This window comes from Corvus moneduloides, chromosome 14 (assembly GCF_009650955.1).
Source record: "Corvus moneduloides isolate bCorMon1 chromosome 14, bCorMon1.pri, whole genome shotgun sequence".
Taxonomy (NCBI): domain Eukaryota; kingdom Metazoa; phylum Chordata; class Aves; order Passeriformes; family Corvidae; genus Corvus; species Corvus moneduloides.
The window spans coordinates 6,963,338-6,984,827 of record NC_045489.1 but is presented as its reverse complement, the minus strand read 5'-3'; the positions used below and the strand labels follow the sequence as shown (position 1 = coordinate 6,984,827).

The following is a 21,490-nucleotide window of genomic DNA, read 5'->3' as shown; positions in this document are numbered from 1 at the left end:
CATTCCCTGCAGATATGGGATGCTTGTTATGCTGCAAGATGTCAGGCACTTATTAGAGCACTTGTGCTTCTCTAGGATGCATCATCTGGTTGGGATCTTCCAAGATGAAACTGCAGAGGTGCAGGATTAGTCCCAGGTATTCCTATGGGGCAGGGGCAGTGACTGGTCTCTAGTAAAGGGACTCCATTGGTACAGATGCTCCTGGAGCAGTGCCCTTCCTATTCCTCTCTCCTCCTCTTTCTGTTTATGGCCAGAGGCAGGAAGGCTCCTTCCTTTGAAAGTAGAAATCCCACAGGAGCTGCCTGCAGGGTAACTTTTCCCTGGTGCCGTTCTCCTACAACTGTGCAACACCTGGTTTGTCTTTGTATACTCACATTCTACAACCCTGGTTTCTCCTGGAGATCTTGGCTTGATTTATCTACCTGGGAATGTTCTGTCTGAATGTCCCATCCTTGAAGGGTCTCATCTCTGCAACTTCTTATGAATCTTGGAGCTCTGCAGCTGCAAACATGTAACACACATCACACCTTAGGGGCAGGGGGGTTTTGCTAGTGGTCTTGTAGGTCTGATGGTTGGTTACAGCCATTAGAGAAAAGCTCTCGCTAATGGTGACTAAGTTTTATGCTTGCTGGGAGAGCTGTTGAAAAAATGAGCTGGAAACGGGTATTTGGATTCCTTTGAAAATCAAATATAAACTTCAGTCCATAATGATAAATGATGTTGGTGTTTCACATCTGTGTTTCATGTATTCCTGGAGTTGTTCTTGGCAAGTTGTGGCCGTCTGAGTCTTGAACCTCAGGGCAGCCCAGTGTTCTTGTCCCTGCTAGGGATGTTAATGTGGATGATGCAGTGTTGGAGGAATCTGTGGGACTTACCTGTTGAATGAACAGACACACAGAAAAATATGAATGTTTCTGTAAAGAGAGAGTGTTTGCTCTTACACAATGTTTTTTTTTTTACTAACAAAGAAAAATTCCTTGGCCCAAATATAGTGATCTGCTTTCCAGGGATACTGGTGCTGTGTCCAGCACACCTACCAGCCTCTCCTGCCATTAGTCAAGAGCTCTGTGGTGGTTCTCCAAGGCACCACAAAAGCCTGTTTGTAGAGAAAGAGCTCCAACACAAGCACCTCTTGTTGAAAAACAAACTTAGCTACTTGCTGGACCATGTGTCCAACAGCAACAAGAATGGAAGAAAGTGGCATAACTCAGAAGAATAAAGAAAGTATAAGGGATGGAGAAAGGGAGAAAAGAAAACAATATGAACGTTGTGAGATTTTTCTGGTGTGATGCAGCACAGGCAGGCAGATTTATTTAAAACAGGAATGAATTGCTACCTGACAGTACTATATTTCATGCCTGCTTTGAAGAAAAGGCTCCCCTTTTGGCATAATTTTTTCTGTGCTCTCTTCAGTTGGGTCCCCTCCCTCCCTGCAGACTTCTCACCTGAAATACATCCCTGCTGTTTGTTTTGTGTCCTGCAAACTCTGTCTATGAACCTGAATGTGATGTGTAACTGACCTTCCAGGAAAGGCTTTAGCACTGAGAGAGGGTTATTTGGACAGGACAGGAACCTGGCCACGCATCCTCCTGCAAAGATTCTGTGCCTCATTTTCCTTGTCTGGGAGTGCAGCTACTGGCACTTTGGGGGTAGCAGGGCTTTTCCCAGCCTGCTGCGTCCCAGGGTTCCCATGACAGCCCGGTGCTGTTGTGGGGAGGCACGGAACAGCTCTGCAGGCAAAGTGCCATCGCTGGTTGGGGTTCCCCCTCACCATGGACGGTGCAGTGACCCTGGGAGGAGCATGCCTCCCCGGGCAGGATCGCTGCTATGGGCTGGACTTTTTTTTTTTTTTTTTTTTTTTTGCCATTCACCTCCCTACTATAAGTGTGGAAGCCGCGTCTCTCCAGCTGGACACCCCAGCCCAGCCCTGGACCAGAGCGCTCCCGTGTCCGTCCCGCAGCCGCTCGCAGTGCTCGGTCCATCCCTTCCCTCCTCCCGGCAGCAGCCGCCTCGCAGCATTCCCGGGATCTCCGGCAGCCAGTAAGCACATGCCTCCCTCTCTCCCTCTCGAGCATCGTCTCGCTGAGCAGGGCAGGGAGCATTTCAGCATCCCACGCTTCGCAGATCTTCGGATTTCGGGGCTGGTGCTGGTCTTTTCTCTGCCTTGTGACTGCTCTGCCGGAGAAGGGTTTGTGAGAATAGGGATGGGGAGTGGGAAGCCTGTGGGTGTGTAATGTACTTCTGAAACACTCTCTAGCAAGCAATTTCTCCGTGGTTCACTGAGTTAGCCTCAGAAACTGCCTGTTTTATGGGTTGTTTTGGAAATGGGATTTATCTACGTTCTTGCTTCTGATTTCTCTTGCATCCTCTTTTTCTGATATACATATTCCCTCCTGGAAGGTGGTTGCTTTTAAAGTGCAGGCAGACCCTGGGGTATAAATACAACTTTTCCCTTTGCTTCCAAGCTGAGCTGCTGCTTAGGGAGAATTTGCTGTGGTACCGAGTTGTGTAAGAGCTGTCAGCTCTGTGCTTTCCTGGGCAGGTGATCAGATGTGCCTCTTTGAGGCTTTTATAATGAGAGCTGGGGAGGAAATAGCTAAAGCGGAGGCTGTTTTGTGGGGTCTCAGGTGATGTGAGGAGCAATCCTGGGAGCAGGCTGGCAGTAACAGAATTGGGGAATATGGAAATGCAAGCTTTTACCTAATAATTATCACACTTTCCTCTTTCCTTCTGTATTACAGAATATCAGGCAGTTGCAGAGTTCCTGCAGCTGTACCCACGTGAATGCAAACACCTTGAGTTTTGCACAAATGCTGCACCCCTGTATCAATATAGATTTGGGAAGTCACTTGCATGAGTGAAGTTGTATTCACCATGTGTTTGCAAGACGGGTGTTTCTGTCATTAATCTTTTCTTTAGTAATTGGTCAAAAGATAAGTTAATGGATGTGACTCTGGTCCTATTTGTGTTGTGTAAGCAGGAGCCAGTCTGTGGTTGAGAAAGGGATGTGACTATTTTTTAAACCACTGAAATCTAGCACATGGAATGGGGAAAATTAATAAAACAATCCACCTACCAATTAGTCTTTTACCCTGTTTTGAGAGGAAGAGTGTTCTTTTTACAAATAACAAAAAAAAAACTTCCAAGAGGAAACTGATTAAATTCTTAAGCCATGATGTACAAAGCAAATAGCTGATCAAGCAACCAAATATGGCTTTGAAACTTCAGCTTTCTTTTGTAATGATAAAAGCACCCACATACTTCAGTGACAACACCCTTTTATTTTTTTCCAAATACAGCATTCTTGAATACAAACCAGTTCCTAATTTTTCCTTAAGGAGATCAGTATATAAAAATTCCTTCTTGACTAATACCTGAGAGAAAAATGTGGATAGGTGTTTCAGAGCTGGCACCACAAGTGCAAAAAACCCCCAGTCCCTCCAGATCTCAGTACAGCAGAAAGCCAGTTTCTCAGATTTTGGACTGTGGCTCTGAGGAACGAGTTCAGGGCTGGGACTTTACAGCTGGCTTCTGATATGCACTGCTCTTTGGGAATTTTGGCTGGGGAAGGTATTTAGGATTGGGCTCTTGAACTGTTTCTAACAGAAGTTATTCCCTGCTGTGAGTGATGGCTTGTCTCCCTGTATGCTGGTATAATTCTCTGCTTGAACATAAACAATGGCAGCTGTTCGAAAGGAGGCAACATTTAGGTACTCAAACACTTGAAAATAAAAACTCTCCAGCCTATCTTGGCTGGCCTTTATTTCAGAAGCAGCTTTTCCATCGAACTGCACCATGAATGGAAAATCCAGACATATGGTACTAAGCAGCTGGTGGGAGCCTGGTCAGGTCCCTGTTCATGTCCATGGATAGGGGAGTGATGCTGTAGGATGCACTTCATCTGTAATCTAAATCCTTATCACATGAATATGACTTGCAGCCCACACCCATTGCACCAGGATGTAACAAAAAGTTTAAGAAACTGACCTCCTTGCCCCCAAGAAGTAACTTACTTCCTTTTGTATCACACAATAGTTTGGTTAGAAGGGACCTTTAGAGGTCATTTAGTCCACAGGGACATCTTCAACTAGACCAGCTTGCTCAGAGCCCTGTCCAACCTGGCCGTGAGCACTTCCAGGAATGGGGCATCTACCACCTCTCTGGGCAACCTGTGCCCGTGTTTTACTGGTTTTGCCAGTGTAAAAATCTCCTTCCTTGTATATAGTCTAAATCTAACCTGTTCCAGTTTAAAACCTTTGCCCCTTGTCCTGTTGCATCAGGCCCTGATAAAAAGTTTGTTCCCATCTTTCTTGTGAGCCCCCCTGAAGTATTGAAATACAATATTGCTGTAAGGTCTTCCTGGAGCCTTCTTTTCCTCAGGCTGAACAATCCCAGCCCTCTCAGCCTGTCTCCATAGGAGAGATACTCCATCCCTCAGAGCACATCATCATTGTCTCCTCTGGACTCGCTCCAACAGCTCCACCATGTCCTTCCTGTGCTGGGACCCCAGGGCTGGATGCAGCTCTGCAGGTGAGGTCTCACAAAGTGGAGCAGAGAGGCAGATGTGAGCCAGGAATGATACCGACCCCTCAGCAGTAGCCTGTGTGAATTATGTTAAGTTTACTCAGCATCCAGTGGATGCATTGGGGGATTTAGGTGGAAAATTCCTCTGATCTTTGCTGATGAGACAAGGATCACACAAGCCTGTGTTTGGCACTTCCCTTTTTGTGGTTCGCTTGGCCCTGAAGTCCCAGGGGCATTAAATTCAAGAAGACAAGCCTCACCATCAGTGATGTGCAAAGTTTGCTCATGCTTTTGGTTGATTTTGATTGCTCCTAAATCAGAACAGCTCCCCGTAGAGCCGTGGGCAGGCTCTGGTGCCAGGCTTCCGCAAGGGTCAGAGATGCAGATGTGTGGAGGGCTGAGCCAAGCAGTCAATGCCTGCCTGTCACCCTCATGGTCCCCAGCCACTGTCACCTTGTGCCCTGCTGGTAGGAGAGCAAAGGTAGAAAAGCTGAGATTTCAGGTTCAATTCTATACCTTGAGCAGGGTGGACTCACTTTTGCTTGAAACGGTAGCAGAAATCATGTCTATGCAATAAACCTTCCCAGAACTGACCTGCGATTTCATAAAAACCAAAATGCATTGTAAGTCAAAATACTACAGCTTGATTCATTGGGATCTCTTTTTATTTCATTTCTCTGTTATAGAAATGCAGACAGGGAAAGTAACAAGAAAGTCTGAGATCAGTCGTTTCATGTCTGATTTTGGCAGAGGGAGTGTGGGAGGAAGAAAGAGACCTCATATTTCTTTTAGATACTCTGGAGAGGAGTTTTAAGCAGATGGCTCTTCAGACACTGGGACTCTAAAGAATTAAATGTTATTTAGATAAATCCATGCTTCCACTTCTGCAGTGTGGTTTTGGAAGGACTGTGCCATATATTCTGGCTTCAGTTCTTTTATTCTTCGGTCCAGTAAAAACCCTGCTTGCAGCCACTTGGCTGGGTGTAGGACCAAAGGACTGGGGCTTCCCCGGGGTTCAGAGACAGGATATAGCCCAGCATGTTCCTCTCTCTGATGGGCTTTAACTGGGACTTTCTGTAAATGAGCAGCCCAGAGCCAGCTCTGGGCATATCACCCCAGGTGGCTTCTGTAGGAATGAATTGGAGCCAAGAGGCCGAGGCTGGTGTGTGATGAGCTTTTCTCTCTGCAAAACCTCCCCAGGCCTGTAGGCAAAACTCTCCTACCAGAAATGGCTCATCTTGCTGCTCAGAGTATTTCCTGCAAAGGCTTTGCTCTGCTCCAAGATGCTGCTGGAAAGCAACAGAAAAACCCTTGACGGGCCAATGCTCACCCCTCCCTGCAACGCACACTGAGGCAGGAGCTGGTCCTTGATACCTCCAGAGTGATTCAGGCACGTGTAGTGCCAAGAATGCTGCCAGAGCAACTTCCTACTCTCACAGCAAGAGAGCATGGCATTTTCTGTGGAACAAAGGGATGGATGGATGGATGCTCTTCTGCTTCTCCAGCTTTTTCATCTCCATCAGAATAGATGGGAAATGGGGTTTGTGTCCTATGTCAAGACAGGGCTAAAATTACGTTTAAGGCTTTGGAGAAAATCAAAGTAGGGCAAGGATTGCATTATAGCTATGCTGTAATGGGATAGACAGGGTTGGAAGCACTTTTTTCAAAATAGGCTGAACTAGAGTTCCCTGGAAGAAGTTGGAGAGCTAGGGCAGGGTTCCCAGCAGTGATGGAGCTGCAATCCAGGGTGGAAGGGCAGCTATTTTGCTGTGTGCCTGACTGGAAACTGTAGGAACCCAGAGTGCTGAGAATATTTCTCTGCCTGTTTTTAAGGGCTCTTACCCCCCTGAACAACACTGTTTTAACCTCCAACCTTGGAAAAAATTACCAACGATCAGACAAGAACTAGAAAATACAGTGGTGTGAATTAGGTGATAGACTACTATGTAAGATTGTCACAGGGTGAAAAATTTAGAGGTTTTGGGTTTCTCTTTGTAGTAAATAGATAAGAGTAAAAAATAGCAAAATGGAGGGTTGTTGTTCTCTAAACCTTCTTCTCCTTCTTCTACTACACCATGTTCTGCAATAAAAGTAGTTTGAAATGATTGGATAGAGAATTCCGCAGTTCCTGCCCATGTTACTGAATAATTGTTAGGAAAGTGAAAATAATGTACATTTTTAGTAAGTATTGGTTAAATTATCTTTAAAAGGCTGCGTAAATCTTGATAATTAGAGACTTCACTCCTGCTTTCTGTGCTCTATGCTGTACCTGGGTCACGCTAGTGGCTCTGTTCCTCTGATAAGACTTAATAAACAACTATCCAGCAGCATTGAAACTCCAGGAAAAGTCTTGGTTTATCTTTGAAACTCCTTGCAAGGACTTTTAGAAGATTCTCTCCCATCAAGAGGGATTCGATTTATGGCACGGTTCAGTGTCAGAAACTTTCAGGCAGAGTTACAATTTTGGTTTGGATGCTGTTACACAGTTGCATTATTTTTGTAAATAAGAAATTCAAACCCTTCTGATTTTGGACTGATGTTTTTAGAAGACCCACTTGTTCCACATATGTGCCTCATCTTTTTTCTGTTCCTTGGGGTCACCCAGTGATTGGTGTCATTTGGGATGCATCCCTCCTCCTGCTGCTCAGCAGAGCTGTCTGTGGTGTGAGCTGGCAGCCAACAGTCATGGACTGTGAGGGATTGAAAGTGGTGGGATATGGCTGCATTTGTGATCTGCTTTGACATATGAGGGAGCTTCAAATCAAATACTGGCTGGCCCCAGTGGTGTCTGTCTGCTGAAATGACGTGTTTAAGAGACCCCTGTTCACAAGAAATCACGTGTGCTCCATATGCCAAGGGACTCCTGAAGGGAGGCACAGTTGGTACAGGGATCTATAATCCACCTATTTTGCTTCAAGATCCCTTTAGCACTGCAGCAGCTGTCCCAGAGTGTGAGGATTCTTGTGTGACACCAGCTTCCAGCTGCAGAGGAGTTCAGAGCTTCTGGCAGAGCAAGAATTGCTCTTGCTGTTTTGCTTGGACAGAGCGAAAAATCCTCTCAATCCTCCAAAACTCTCTCATATGAACCAGAGTGCTGGACGTGCCTTTCTTGTGCTAAGAAAAATAGAAATGGTTCATCACACTAAAGCCATGGCTGGTCCAGCCCACACTGGTTGTTAGTTGACTTTCCTGCACGGAGTTGGCTCCCAGCTCTTCCTCAGAGCCTTCATTTGGGAATATTCAGTTTTCATGTGCTTCCAGTGGTCTCTGACCAAAGATCCCCTTAACTATGACACTACCCTAAATACAGCCCCCCCACTCCTGGGAGGATGCTGGGTAGGAGAAAATAGGATTCTTTCTTTTAAAGAAATGCCCCAAGATGTGAGAACCATCTGGACTTGGCAGGCTGCTCCCAAGGCATTTGCTGTTTGTTTACCTTGGGACTGACTGCCCCTGGCAGTTGTTACCATCAGCCTTTCTTATCTGTTCTTTTCTATAATAAACACTGGAGCAAAGGTTTGGAATTAGCCACTTCTGAGGCACTGCCTGCCTCCCTTTCCAGCTTCTGTCTTATGGTCTCGTTTTAGGACTCTTGAGCCTTTTCCACTTCATTCTGTGCCTCTTGGCACAGAATTGCCATTTTGTGCCTCTTCTCATTGCACTGAGACAGCAAAGAGCTCTTTAAAATTCCTGGTAGGTGTGTCATCCACAGGGCTGCAGCATCCCAGGAAACTGGTGCCTTGGGACAGCTGTGTGCACTCACAATGCTCTTGCTGTGTGCTACAGAGATTTTTCTAGTTTGACTTACCTCATCCAGTGGATGTTTGATGAGTTTCTGACTGATACCTATTCAGTTGAAGAGCCCGTGGAGGCAGTGTCAGGATCCTGAGAGCATTCCAGGTGCCTGGTGCAGCATTAACCACAGGGCAGTCAGTGGTCTGAGGGAATGCAAACACAGACAGCACATCCAGAACACAGGTCCTCATCTGGATTGGGTAATTGGAGAGAGTAATCTGGAGATTGAGTGGCTTTGCTTCCACTTAGAAATTCCCTGGTGATCTCTAAGCATTGTCCTGATGTGATCTTGCTCCTGACAGTACTGTGGAGAGGCAGTAATAAACAGCCCAGGGTGCAAGGATTTGTCTCTCTCTCTCTGGTCTCATCTCACTTTAAAAATACACAGAGCTACGTTTTTCACTCAACACATGCAAATACAGTTTCCTGTCTACCTTTGCTCTGCCCATTGAGAGCCAGTCATGCTTCCCCATGGGACAGCCTGCCAGGTGAATGCCACTTGACGTATAACATATTTCAGTGCTGCCTCTGGAAATGGCCAGGATGACAGTATGGTATCAGGGCTGGAGAGCAGCCCACGATCACTTCGCAGCAGCACAAGGGCACCTGGTGGGGATGCAAATCTGTTAAATTCTGTCTGGATTTGCTTTGGTGGATGCTAGAACACGTCATCCACCCCTTGCCATAATATTCCCCTCTCTCTTATGCCATTATCTCCATAATGATTTATAGCCAAAGGTGGAAACTTCAACTCTGGCTCTGTTCCTGTGGTGGGATGGGTTTCTTGCAGTGGGTGGGGAACACACCATTCCTGTTTGGGGAAAGATTTGCAGATTTTTGGCTGGAGAGGACTGCAAACAGCATTTCTGTGGTTACTCTGATGTGCTGGACAGGCTGTAACACTTGTTTGGAGTGGCAGGGGGCTGCCATAAAGGCTCACCTGTGGTGTGTGTGAGTGAAAGCCGTGCCTCACACCTCCTTTCCTCAGTCTCATGTCGCTGGGGTGAGCCCTAAGGCAGCTTCCCTTCGCCCTGCAGTGCTAACGCTGCCCATCTCCGGAGCACTGCTGTGAGCACCTCCTGCCCTCCAGCTCTTCCTCCAGCCTGTGGTGGTGCTGTAATGCGGGGAAGTCTCTGTGTGCTCCACTAGACACTGAACCAAACAACCAATAAATCTCTTATAAACCGAGGAGTATCTTGTTTTGGTTACCAGGGAGATTGCCAAGTGCAAATTCAACCTGAAATAGCGATGAGCTCATCCTTGGAGCAGCATCGGTGCCTGAGCCGGAGCAGCCGGATGAAAAGGGAGCCAGCGCCAGGAACTCTGTCTGCTCCACCGACATTTGGATGCTGTGTGAGCTGTTTTGCCAAACAGCTTTTGCCTTGTAAATGAGATTGTGCAGGGGATGGTGGGTGAAGCTGGCTGCTGAGACAGGGCTTTTACAATTCCTGGAAGTGTGGCAATGACATTCCTCGTGGGACTGTGGGCTTGAGAGCTCAGGGGGTGGTTAAGATGCTGCAAAGGTGGCCTTCTCTGCCATCTCCCCTATCCTGGAAACTTCTCCCTGTGAAAGGATTGTAGGGAAAACTGAGATGCTTGACTTGTAAATAACGGTTGGTTCTAAGCACCTGATTAGACAGGAGTACTGAGAGGCAGAGCCTCTCTCTGCTGCTGCTCCAGGTGCTGGAGCAGGAGCTTGGAAAAACCTCACCCTCCTCTGCAACATACCCGGCTGGAGCAGGAGCTTGAAAATTTGGACTCTGGCATTATTTTACCCTGAAGTGTCCTCAGTTTAAGTAGGTCAAGACTGGACTTTTGGAGTCACCTCCTGCCAGGGCACAGTGGGCACTGTGGGAGTGGCTGCTGCCAGCTGAGATATCTTTTCTAGGCTGATGGAGTTGGGGTTGGAGTGGGCTCTTGTGGGGTGCCAGCTGTGCCTGAGAAAGGCAGGATAAGGAGGCTGTGATGCACTCAGTCTCTTGGCAGCCTAGGCGGGGCTCCTGTAGCACCCTGCACCTTTCTCTGCTAAGACATAGATGTTTCCAGATACACTTCATTCAATGAACTCGCATTTTCTGAGTTACAGCTTTTAACTGAAAAGGTCTGTCTGTAGGAGGAAGTACTGCCTGAACCTCTGCACCACAGTACTGCAGGGGAGAGGCTGACAAAGTTGTGGCAGTGGTCTCTACTTGGGTTTTGCTCCCCATTGCTGAATTACCAAATTCATGATGTTACGTAGAAATACAAGAGAACATCACCTGGCAGCTGTGTCGATGAAGCAATGCATGAGCCCCTTACCAGAGGCGCACTGATGGATTTCAGTGTATCTTTTAAGACATAGTTGCCAGTGAGTGAAAACAGGAAACAGTTATCCACAGCACAAATGCAAACGAAAGCTGAGCCCTGAAAAGTGATCTGTGAACCTACTTACGTGATGCAAACACACAATCCTTTTTTTGGATTAACTTCATAGCTTTTTGAAGCAAGGGATGAAGGTTGTGTCTATAAAAAGAGATTGGTTTCAGCAGGGGTATTTTGGAAGTCTTTTATTATAATTTTATAATCATGGAGAGATCTGTAAAATTGTGTGTTCTTGCAAGTCCCTTCCAGGACTGTGGGTGGATTTTTTCCAGCTCCTTTCTGGAGCCATGTGGGAAATGCTTTGGTGACATAACCAAGTCCCTCAGAATCATGGGCAGCTCTCGGTGCCACCTGTGCATTCAGCCATCAGCTTCAGGAAAAGGCTTCAGGAAAGCCTTTCTGGTTCTTGGAGCAGTTGGCATTTGAAAGAAGATGATTTTCATGTGAGGACATACAGCTGAGTGAGATCTGGGTGAGACAGATGTGAGTTCACCTTTTATAGCTGCAAGGTGGGCAGTGCTCTGGTGCGCCTGGGCTGTTGCAGCGGCTGGGGTTGAGTCCATGTGACCCTGCTGCGTAGCACAGCCCTGTGCCCCAGCCACCGTGACCCCAAACTGCCTGTAACTGAGCTGGGCAGGGTGCTAAAAAGCTTTAAAACCTACAATTGCCATTAAAGCATTTTATCTTCTGTTTTCAGCAGCTCCTTGGAGATGAGACACTGCTGGTCTAATGTGAATTGTTTACACGTGGTGTCTGATGTTCCTTTGTGTCATCTCTTTCCTGTGGGGCGCAGCACTGGGTGTTAATGTTTGGGAGCAGGACAGGTATCCCTGCAGGTCTTCCCTGTGTCGTCCCCCAGTGTTTCACCTTCTTGGTATCAAGGTGTGTTTCCCTTAAGGCTGTCTCTGGGTGACTAAATCCACTGCTGTGCTTTGTAGATCCAGGACCAAGCCTAACCTTGCTCAGCACTGGCACAAAGCAGGCAAGGCTTCCTACCAGGCTTCCTTCTAGCACGGTTGAGAATTTTTCTCAAGGGGTATAACTTTAGCAAAGGGACAGCAGAGTCCATGCAGTTGCAGGAAAAGCCCTCAATGACTACTTAGAAACCTCACCCTTTCCCCATTGTCCTGCAGTATTCCCAGAGGGACATGGTGCTTGTGGGCTCTTATGCAATGTGGTTGCACAACCTGGTTTTAAAAGAAAGAAAATTGCTGTTTCACATCTGGTTTAGCTTTTTGACAGCTTTCTCCAGCATTTGCGTGCAATTAGCACCGCTTTCTGTCGCATGGAGCCCATCCTCTAATAGCTGGATGTGGGCAGTAGTTGCAGAGCTTGCAGTGATTGTATTGAGAAGATATTGTATTGCAAAGAGATTGTATCTCTGCAGACTGTGTTGCTCGTTGTCCCTGAATTTATTGTCTTTCTGCTACTTGAAAAAGAAAACAAAATAATTTTTTGGGCCTGAATCCAGCCCCAGAGCAGGGGATGGCTTAATCAAACACTCAAGTGCTTTTACCAACTCCAGTTGGTTTATTTCTGTGTTTAAAATCAAACACTCTTCTAAGTATCTCACTTTTCTTATTCTCAAGTTTGTGTTTAATGAATGTATCCACACACAGAACTTGCCATTGCTCCAAGAGTCAGCACTGATAGAAATGCTGTAACACACAGAGCTGCTCTGAGACCCTTGGAGGAGCATGGGAGAGGAGAGATCTTCCTTTGGCTCAGAATGCCCTGGCCTTGCGGAGGAGGGGGATGAAATTTAGCAGTGTCAGTAACCTCACCTCCCCACCCTCTTTTGGCCTGAACTGTCTCTTGCCAAATATTAGTCTACTGATCTTAACATTTCCAAGACACTAAAGGAACTCAAATTTTGCTAGGTTACAAAAAAACTAGAGTGGGAGTATGTTGGGGGTGAAGAATTCCCCTGCTTCCCTCTCCAAAATAGCCTCTGTCCTGTGGATGACACTCAGCTGGGATACCACAAACCAGGGCAGGGCTCTGAAAACCATTCTGGGCTGGGACTCTCTGGTTTTGGCTGAAATTGAAAACTAACCCTGATGAAAGGTTTAAAGATATTTGTTCCTTTTCTTTAACATTTGAAGCTGTTTTCTACCCAACTCCACTGGGAATGTTTTCCTGTGTAGTCCTTGCCCAGCTCTGATCTGACATATTTCCACAGAGACTCAGGATCCTTATCACTTTATGAAAAATGAGATTTACATTCCTGTATCACACAGGCACTTTGAAAATATTATCCCTGACTCCAGAGAAATGGCTCATACATTTTAATGTAGTTATTAGAAATTGAATTGACAACACTTATCCTCAGTGGAAATTGCTCTGCAGCTTGGGGGAAAATGTACAGAGAGCACTGTTGGAGACTTTGGAGAGCTCTTGTCATCTTGAGATGTGTGTGCTTCTGGTGCAGTGTGTCTGCTGAATGAGAAGAGCAAGGCTTGATATGCACCAGAGAAAGGGGAAAGAAAAACTCCATAGGCCAACAGCATGGGCTGAGACAGCAGCGGGGCTTAAAGCATATGAAAGAGCTTCTGGGATGAAAGGGAGAGCAAAGTGGTGGGGAAACATGGGCTGCTCTGGCTTGTGTGTCCCAGGGTGTTGTGGAGGTTTTGCACATGGGTTCTTTATTTACTGTCTTAGTAAGTGTAGAGAAAGTGAACTGAATGAGTGCTGGCTTAAACTGGCATGTGAGTGAAGTGTTGCTGAGGTGCTCATGTTGATGAAAGATGCCCTTTGGAGGAGAAGAAGCAAGGAACTGCAACAAGAAAATCCACTCAAAACAGGTTGCTTTTAGAATAAAATCTTTTCAATGGTAACTAAACTTGCAAGAACTGGCTGATCTCTGTTCCTCTCTAAGGATGTGGCCTTCAAGGAGCACTTCACACAGGGCTGCAGGACATCAAGGCTCTGGAGCCTCTGAGCTGGGAGCTCTTGCTCCCGAGAGTGGAGGGAGGAAGAGGGAGACAACTGGCAAAATACTCTATGTGGTGGCAAAGAAGCACTTGTGAATCTGAAGCCACTCCAAGGTGAAGAGTTTCCACTTCTCTTGCCCTTGTTGGTGCAATGTGGCCCAGCCTGGCCCAGCCTTTGTGGTGAGTGTTGGGGTACAAGGAAGTTGACCTCTTCTTCCATTTTTAAACTGCACTTATCTGAAGCTGGAAGTTAAATCAAACCTTCCTAAAGCAGAGGTTTATGAAAATAACTTTTGTGACTAATCCAACCCCTTAGGCCTCACTGGAGGAGACTTTGCAGCTTTGTTTTTCCTTGTAAAGAATGCTCAGCATATGTCCTGACAATTAGTCAGAGTGCCCAAAAATACCCGTTAGCCCTGCAAGCTGATCCCCTTCAGCTCTTGGAGCTGAGACTGACACAGGGTTATGCACTGTGGGGCTCTGGGAAAGGTTATTTTTAAAATGGCCACATAACAAGGGTGATTTGGTCCTTTCAGCCACCAGCTCTGTCTGACAACTGAGGATGCAGACAGCCAAATGTTAATCTTGCTCGAGGCGACTGTCCTGCCCAGGGTATTGGGCTGCTTCTCCTGCTAAAATCATGTGCCAGGGCTGGCTCTGTCAGCTCTAAATCAGTTCTGAGGGCATGGCCTTGTGGCCTGTGCCAAGTTCAGGCAGTACTTTGATGGTGTACTGGATGCCAGGGAGTCTTCCCAACTGGCATGCCAATGCTTGGAAAGGCACGTCCTCATCAAAGAGGTGGCCTGTCTTCACCCTTAGCCAGGCAGCCCTTTCTGAGAGCTTTTGCTTTGCCCTTCTCTGACCACCTGAGCTGAAGTTTTCTATCCTCAGTGTCTCTCACATGCTGAATTTCTGGAGATATTTTGCCAGGATCACAGTCCATCCACAAACAGCCCTTTCTTCTCCTCCCCTGAAAATCAAGATCTCTAAGGGGAAACACCAATGCTCCTTGGTGCCACAGAGCACTGCTGGTGTGAAGATTTGGCTTGCCCACTGTCCTGTGTGGGAAGAGGATGGAAGTCTGCAGAACCATCTGCCCAGCAGCTTCCTGGGAACATGGTATTTTGCTAGAAAACATCACATGGAAAGCATTCCCAGCCTACAGAGGAAGAGCTTGGGCAGAGCCTGCAGCACCCACCTTGTGAGTCTTCCTTGTTTCCAGGTCCTGTTAATGAACACAGGAGGGTGTCAGGAGATGCTGGAGAGAGTGTGTGTTGTAGCTGATGTCCGGGTAATTGCTAATTTCTGACTCCTAGTGGGTAGATTTCCAAGGAATGACACAGCTTTCGAGCAGAAGAGCAAACTAGTAGCTGAACTTCCTTCCATGTGCTCCACAGTGAGCTGTTTAACCTCACTGGGGCAGAGCATTGCCCAGCCAGCTGCTGTGCCCACAAGAAGGAATTGGGAGCTATTAGAAGTGCAGAGAGCCTGATGGACACTGTGGAATATTATTTCAGTGATGGCTCACTCACTGCTTGGTGAAGCCCTGACATGAGCATTTATTGTGTGGGTATGGCAGGATTATATTGCTGTGCCTGTTCCTCACACCTCATCTGTGCTGGGAAAGACTGCCATGCTGCCTGGCTGGATCACTGTGGTATTTATTTGACAGGGACTTGAGTTACTTTTCTCAGCTCTGAAGCCAGGGCTAAGCCATGAGGGGAAAGCTGTGACTGGCAAATATTTGCCTCTCATCTGGCTTCACTGGTCATTCCTCCTGCACATGAGTGCAACTAAACTTGAACAAAGAAAGACCTGAAGTTGACCAAGACGGCCCTAAGGAGCTCCACTGTCCTAAGTGTGAAGCTTTGGGGTAATAAACTGGGGAATAACTGAGTTGTGGTGCAGCTGGTTGGCCCCATGTCTCCTCCCAAGCTTCCCCATGGCTTCCACATCACCTGGTGGAAGTGACTGAGAGGCACCATAGCACTGCTAAGTGGTTCTGTGTGTTACCCAGTTATAGGGCTGCTGGGGAGGAAGAGGTAAATGCAGTAACTGAAGATTTTTAGCTGAGTTATGGGCTTGGTGCTCTTATGAGGCATCTGAATCAATCTTGGCAGCACAGGTGGATCTTTCCCCCAAGAGGAGCAGAGGAAGTCTTTGTCTCCTCTTAGGGTTATCTGATATTCATTAGTATGTTCAGACCTGTGGTTTTTATCTTGCAGTTCATGAAGGGAGCTGTGGGCAGCCTGCTGAGCCTCCCAGTCCACTGCCTGCACACTCACAGTGGAAGGACATGGGAGACAGAGGTGAGAAGAGAAACACGGCTCACATTTAAGCAAGTGCATTTAAGGACTTTGCAAAAGATTTTTTAAAAATCTTCAGTCTTTTGGGGCTGTCCTTTTTTGAGATTGCATTGAAGGTCTCACTCTAACTGCTGGGACTACAGCAGGCACTCAACATCCTTGCTGCTGGGACATACAGTCTTGGCATCTTATTTGTAATGCGTGAATGAGAAGCAGGGACAGGAGGAAATGGACTTTCTTGTGAAGTTGATTCAAAGCCAGCTCTGCCTAGCACCTGCTGCAGCCTCTCCTCTCCCCTGTCCTCTCTGGATCCTGGGGCTGCTGCCATGGGGCTGTTTGTTGCCTGCATCCCACCATACCACCATAGCCAGGACAGGGAACAGGAGCTGAACAAAGCTTTGGGACTACAAAGCAGCTCCTGATTTATGTGCAGACGCTCCCCCCAGGCCTCAGTGTCATTTGGCTCTCAGCAGCAGCGAGAGGTCTGCCATGTCAGCAACAGGTGATGGGAAGAAGTGCCAGTAGGGAGCGTGTGTGGAGGGGAGCCACAGAGCAGATGGCAGCAGGGAAATAAATTTGGAGCTGCCATGGGAATAATCCTGGAAACAGTCCAGCCTGTGGATGGAGGCAGATGGGGAAAAACTTGGTTTATATCTCTTCCTGGTTTTGTTTTTTTTCAGGTGCCTTTATTTCCAGCTCTGTTATCTCTTGACCATTCCTTCCTGTCTATTACTACAGCCTTATCCCTTAATTTTGTCTCTTCTTATCCTGCCTTCTTTTCCGCCTTTTGTTTCTACTCACCCTATATCTGAGCTCCTGAAGGTTGCCTGCCCTGCATCTGCTTCCTCATAAATCTATTCCCAGTTCCTCTACCCCTACCTCCACAGCTGATCCAGAAGCTTCCCTTGGCACTGAAAGGCTCAGTATACCTCTCTGACCCAGCTGTGAGCTGGAGTTCAGCATGGAGGAATTGTGCCTTTGCCATGTCTTGCTGCTTTCCTTCTCTACTGTCCCCTCTGAGCTGGTTCCCTGAGAACAGCAGGGGCTCCCCTGGTGCCCAGTGTGTTCATTCCCCTGTCACTGCAGTGATGTCCTTGCTGGTTTTGCTCTGGAGGTGTGTACATCCTGGCTGTCTCTGCCTTGTGTTCCTGTGAGTGTCTGTGGGATGCTTCAGGAGTGCAGAGGCACATCCTTGTACACAGAGCTGGATTTGAGACTTCTGGGGCATTTTTGGGATACTTCAAAGAGAAACTGTCCAGCTTTGAAAGGACTTAGGTGGAAAATCCCCGTTCTGGTTCAGGTGTGATCATGTTATGCAGGGTCTCTGGCTGGGGGGCACTAGGGGCCATCATCCCCTGGCAGTCTTCTCAAGATGATCTGCAAGCACTGCTCTGCAGTGCCTTCTGCCAGTGCTGGGAGCAGGAAGCATGTTGGATAGTGAGTGCTTGGAGCGCTGGATTAGCCCCCAGTGTCAGTCCTGGTGCCAGACCTGTCCAGCATTTCTGTGGCATTGGGGACTGCTGCCTCTTATGTCTCCCTGACAGATCTGCCACAACTGCAAAGAGCTTTTCCTTCAAGAGAGCTGTATCTGTGTCCTCTCTCCTCTCAAACCCAAAGCTCTTACTGGTTGTCTTCCTGCAAACTTTGTCTTCATACTAAAACAAAGAAGCATTTAAAAAAAATTGTTTTGTTTCTGCCTAGGAAGAGCCAAGGAAGTTAGTAACTGAGATCTGTTGGGCAGGAGTGCTCTGCTGTGGGAGGACGCATGCAACCTGAGACATTTAAAATAAATTTTTTTTAAAAATGGATCTGCCCTCAGGAAGGGTAGGGAGAAATGTGGGACTGTCATTTTATGGGGAGCCTGGTGAATGGCAGTGTGCTCTTCTGTGCAGGTGCACTGTGCATTGCCAACAGCATGTAGGGAAGCAGGAGGCACAGCATTACTTTAAGAGGTGCACAGGTGCTCTGCTGCTGGTATTTACTGCTGCTTTCTTTGATGACGGTGACTAACAGTTCATCAATGCCTGGGTTAGAACAGGTCTCTTTAGGAGTTTCTGCCTGTTGAGTGACAGCAGGATGTGTGAGCAAGCTGAGAGACCCAGACCTTTTCTGGCAGGATTCTTAGGGCAAGAAAATACTCTGGAAATCACAACGTGAATCATTTATTTATCCGAGTGGATGACACTATGCCCCAGCCATGCTGCTCTGCAGTCAGACCTGTTGGGTGGGATCAGTGTGTCCAGGGCAGCTCCCTGGAAAACCTACAGGACAGGTTTAATGTTAAAAATATGACATCCCAAGCCTGCTATGCCCTGCTGCGCACTCACTGCTGTATTTGTAGCACTGTTCCCTCTGGGGCCTGTGGGTGCGTGGTGCACAGACAAGGGTTCAGGCAGGGCTGGCACAGCTCCATTCTGGGGCACCCTCTCTTTCCTGGAGGTGTCTGCTCCCTGACACATTTCACAGGGCATTGATGTCCCTCCTTGTCACTCGTGCTACACCTGCACCACTGCTGTGTTTAATCATCTGGGCTTTTGTGGATGAAGAGGGGCTTGGGAAGGAAATGGGAATTGGCCAAAGTCATCTGGCTAAAACCAGGCAAGAAACCAAGAGCAGCAGCAAGGTTGTTCCCCAGCCCATTTCTGCCTGGGACCAGGAGGCCACAAATTTTAAAAAATGGCCTCTTTATTATAATCTGCTGTGGGGGATCAGCAGGGGCTTTGCAGAGTGAGTTGTGCCAGGAAGCTCCATAGGCATCTGCAGGTCTGGGTCTTCCTCCTGTTTCTTGGGCAAGGTTTCTCCCTCTCCTCTCTCCTCCAGCCCGAGTCTGTTGTGGTGCTGTGAACACACGTGTACTTGTGCGCATGAAATGTGACATCCAAGTGTCCATCCCTGCTCTCCACACCCCTCTGCAGCTGCCAAACCACTGCTGATTGCAGCCACCCCCGGTCGGGACGTGGCAGCCACTAGCACCGTGCAGAGACACCGCTCAGGATGGGAGCAAAGGCTTCTAATGGAAATACCAGGGCATTCTGGGGGAAGTAGGAAATGACTGCCAGGTGGGAGGGTGCCAGAGCTTTGTATAGGGAACTAGGAAGGAATGAAAATGGTTAATGGTGCAAACTCTACATGCATTGCCAAAAATGAACTCATGTCTGTAAATATTACACTGCATACAGCAAGATTAGCACAGGAAAATACCAGTTGTTAGGGTTTCTGTTGCCATCTGAATTATGCAAACAATTTGCTAGAGTTTATAGTTGAGCTGGGGCAGAATAACATTGGGTTTTTCCTTGCCAAAGTGTTTCAGTGCATTAGTACTTTAGCACGTTTCCCAGCCTCAATCTGCTACACCAGTGGATCCTTGCTGTGCTTTTTTGGAATGGCATGCTGTCAAGAGTGGCCTTTTCCAGGCCATGTTGGAAACTTGGAGATGTCGGGATGCTGGTGAGATGCTGAGCTTGTGCATGTGCTGCCTGGGGGACTAAGATGGGTGTGAAGGCTCAGGGGTTCACCAAGCCCAGTACAGAGGCTGGAGACTGTGCATGTGTTTGTGGCTGAGGAGCTCTTGGGACCTCTGCAAGCAGGAAGCAGACATGTTCCTGGCTGTAGCAGGGTTGCTCTTCATAGGCCAGACACCACCACAATGGGCTCCCGGGAAGGAATGATAAACATTGGCTCTTCCCAGTGGCTGTCAGGGAGGTTCAGTGACTTTCCCACGGCCGTGCAGTGCGTCAGTGGGGAGGCAGAATTAGCAGCTGGGCGTCCCTGGCCCCTGGCCCTGAGCGTTGCCGGCAGAGGTTGCATAACCCAGAGTGAGTATGGGGCTGCAGAGCTGCTGCAGCCTGGGGTCCCCACAGGAGTGAATCCCAAGCCAGAGCTCCCTCCCCTCCTGCTCTGACTTGGGTGGAAACAGGTTGGCTGGAGCCATGGAGCTGGGATCTTCCTGAGAGCTTTGTGGACACCTGAATAAAGAGGACAGAGGCATGAGCCAGTACCCTCTAAAGCCACGCTAGATGCTAGAGAAGCCCCATATCATGACACCCATCTTTCTAAGTGCTGCTCTTCAGGGACTAGGACCCTTTGAACAGTTAATGCTGTGAGCTTCCTTAGGGGAAAAAGCTGGGGAAGGACCAGGAATGGCAGTTTTACTGGAAGTAAAACTTCAGCATGATCTCCATGTTGAGAGCAAATCCAACCCACCCATGAATGTATGTGCTGGTACTTCTGTGGGCTGTCAACTCAGTCCCCAGGGGTACAGCCACATCCTTCCCAGGCCCTACAACCAGAAGACAGCCCCTTGCTGTCTCCTGGGACTGCAGCCCCTCCAGTCCCACAGGGCTCTGACCCACCTCTTCCCTTCAGCCATGGTGGAGCATAATTAATGTTGGGTCTGTAGTTTAGCTCAGGACTGTTACGAGACACAATCTCACTCTAACGCCAAGGCCAAATAATACCAGCATGGGGTCAAGTTCATGAGTTCATTCTGCCTTTGGGACTAATTTGGGTGCTGAGTAGCTGGGCAGGTATTTGACTGTTGCCTGCAGAGACCTAGAGGTCTCAGGATCCTATTCTTCTCCCTCCGATCACCTAAAATGGTAAGAATTTCCAAGGGGGATTAAGGTTGTGATCTCTAGGGAGGGGAGTGGACATCTGGTAGGAGTCCTGTCCATATTAATAGCCTCCGTTTAAATGTATGTTATCAAATGGGGCAGCTCCTTATCAGCCTAGAGACTGTGAACTCCATTACCTGAGGGGCAGCTGGTGACTTTGGGCTGCTGACCATGGCTTTCCACAGGCACACAGGTAAAGTGGATGTGCTGCCAGGTGTTGTGGGAGTACACCTGGTAAATGGGGAGGCAGGTTTTGCTAACAGGCTCCTGTGCCAGAGAAATAACTTAATGCAGTCTTAAACCTCAGCAATCTGCAGCTCAAACTCCTGATGGCAAATGGGCTGATAACCAGTGTGGGAGACTGGTGCTGGAGCAGAGTGGTGGTGGTGGTCTCATTTATTTTGTAAAATGCATTGGATGGTAAATGTTTTTGTATCTGCTGCTGTGGGAAGGCTAGGGCTCAGCCATTATTTGAGGAAGAATTGGTGAAAATGGGGAGCAATGCTCCTCCTTGCTGCAAGTTTATTGCAGTGAGCAGAGAAACCCACAGCAGAGGGGAGACCAGTGTGTAAACCCAGATGGTTTACAGATGGCTCTGCTCTGGTGGGAAGTTTGTGGTTACTTACTCTTCTCTGCTTGTCTTTTAGTTCAGATGGGCTGACCCTCACCAGTGACAGGAAAATGTTAATGTTTCCATTAACACTGACAGGAATCTTGAGATCATATTTTACATGTCTCCATGGCATGCAGCTCTGTTGTGTCTTCCTATCCTGCCTAATTCCTCTAGCCCTGCAGCTGAAGAAAATCAGATCTTTGGGATTTTTGAAAGCCTATCTGACTCTTAGAAGCTGTTTTTGCCCAGGGTGTATTCACAGCCCTACACCACAGTACAGTGGCAGTGGCATTGCATCTCTTGGTGAGACACAGCCCTGAGGGTGGATGTGCCTGGGGAGAGGGT

The 21,490-nt window shown here is 47.8% G+C and overlaps 1 protein-coding gene across 4 annotated transcripts in view; it reads left to right on the top strand.

The window, feature by feature from the left end:
- The first annotated feature begins 1,876 nt into the window (after positions 1-1,876).
- Positions 1,877-21,490, top strand: part of FHL1 (four and a half LIM domains 1) — a 31,273-nt gene continuing 11,659 nt past the window's right edge. Inside the window, exon 1 of one of the 4 annotated variants that reach the window (XM_032124392.1) lies at positions 1,877-2,040. Coding sequence is in view for 2 of the 4 variants with exons in the window: in XM_032124393.1 (XP_031980284.1) it covers positions 20,704-20,725 (22 nt within the window). In the remaining 2 variants the exon portion in view is untranslated. Of the gene's footprint in view, positions 2,041-2,076; positions 2,189-15,838; positions 15,923-20,620; positions 20,726-21,490 lie in introns of those variants that run through there. The other 3 variants (XM_032124394.1, XM_032124390.1, XM_032124393.1) reach the window with 3 other exon arrangements.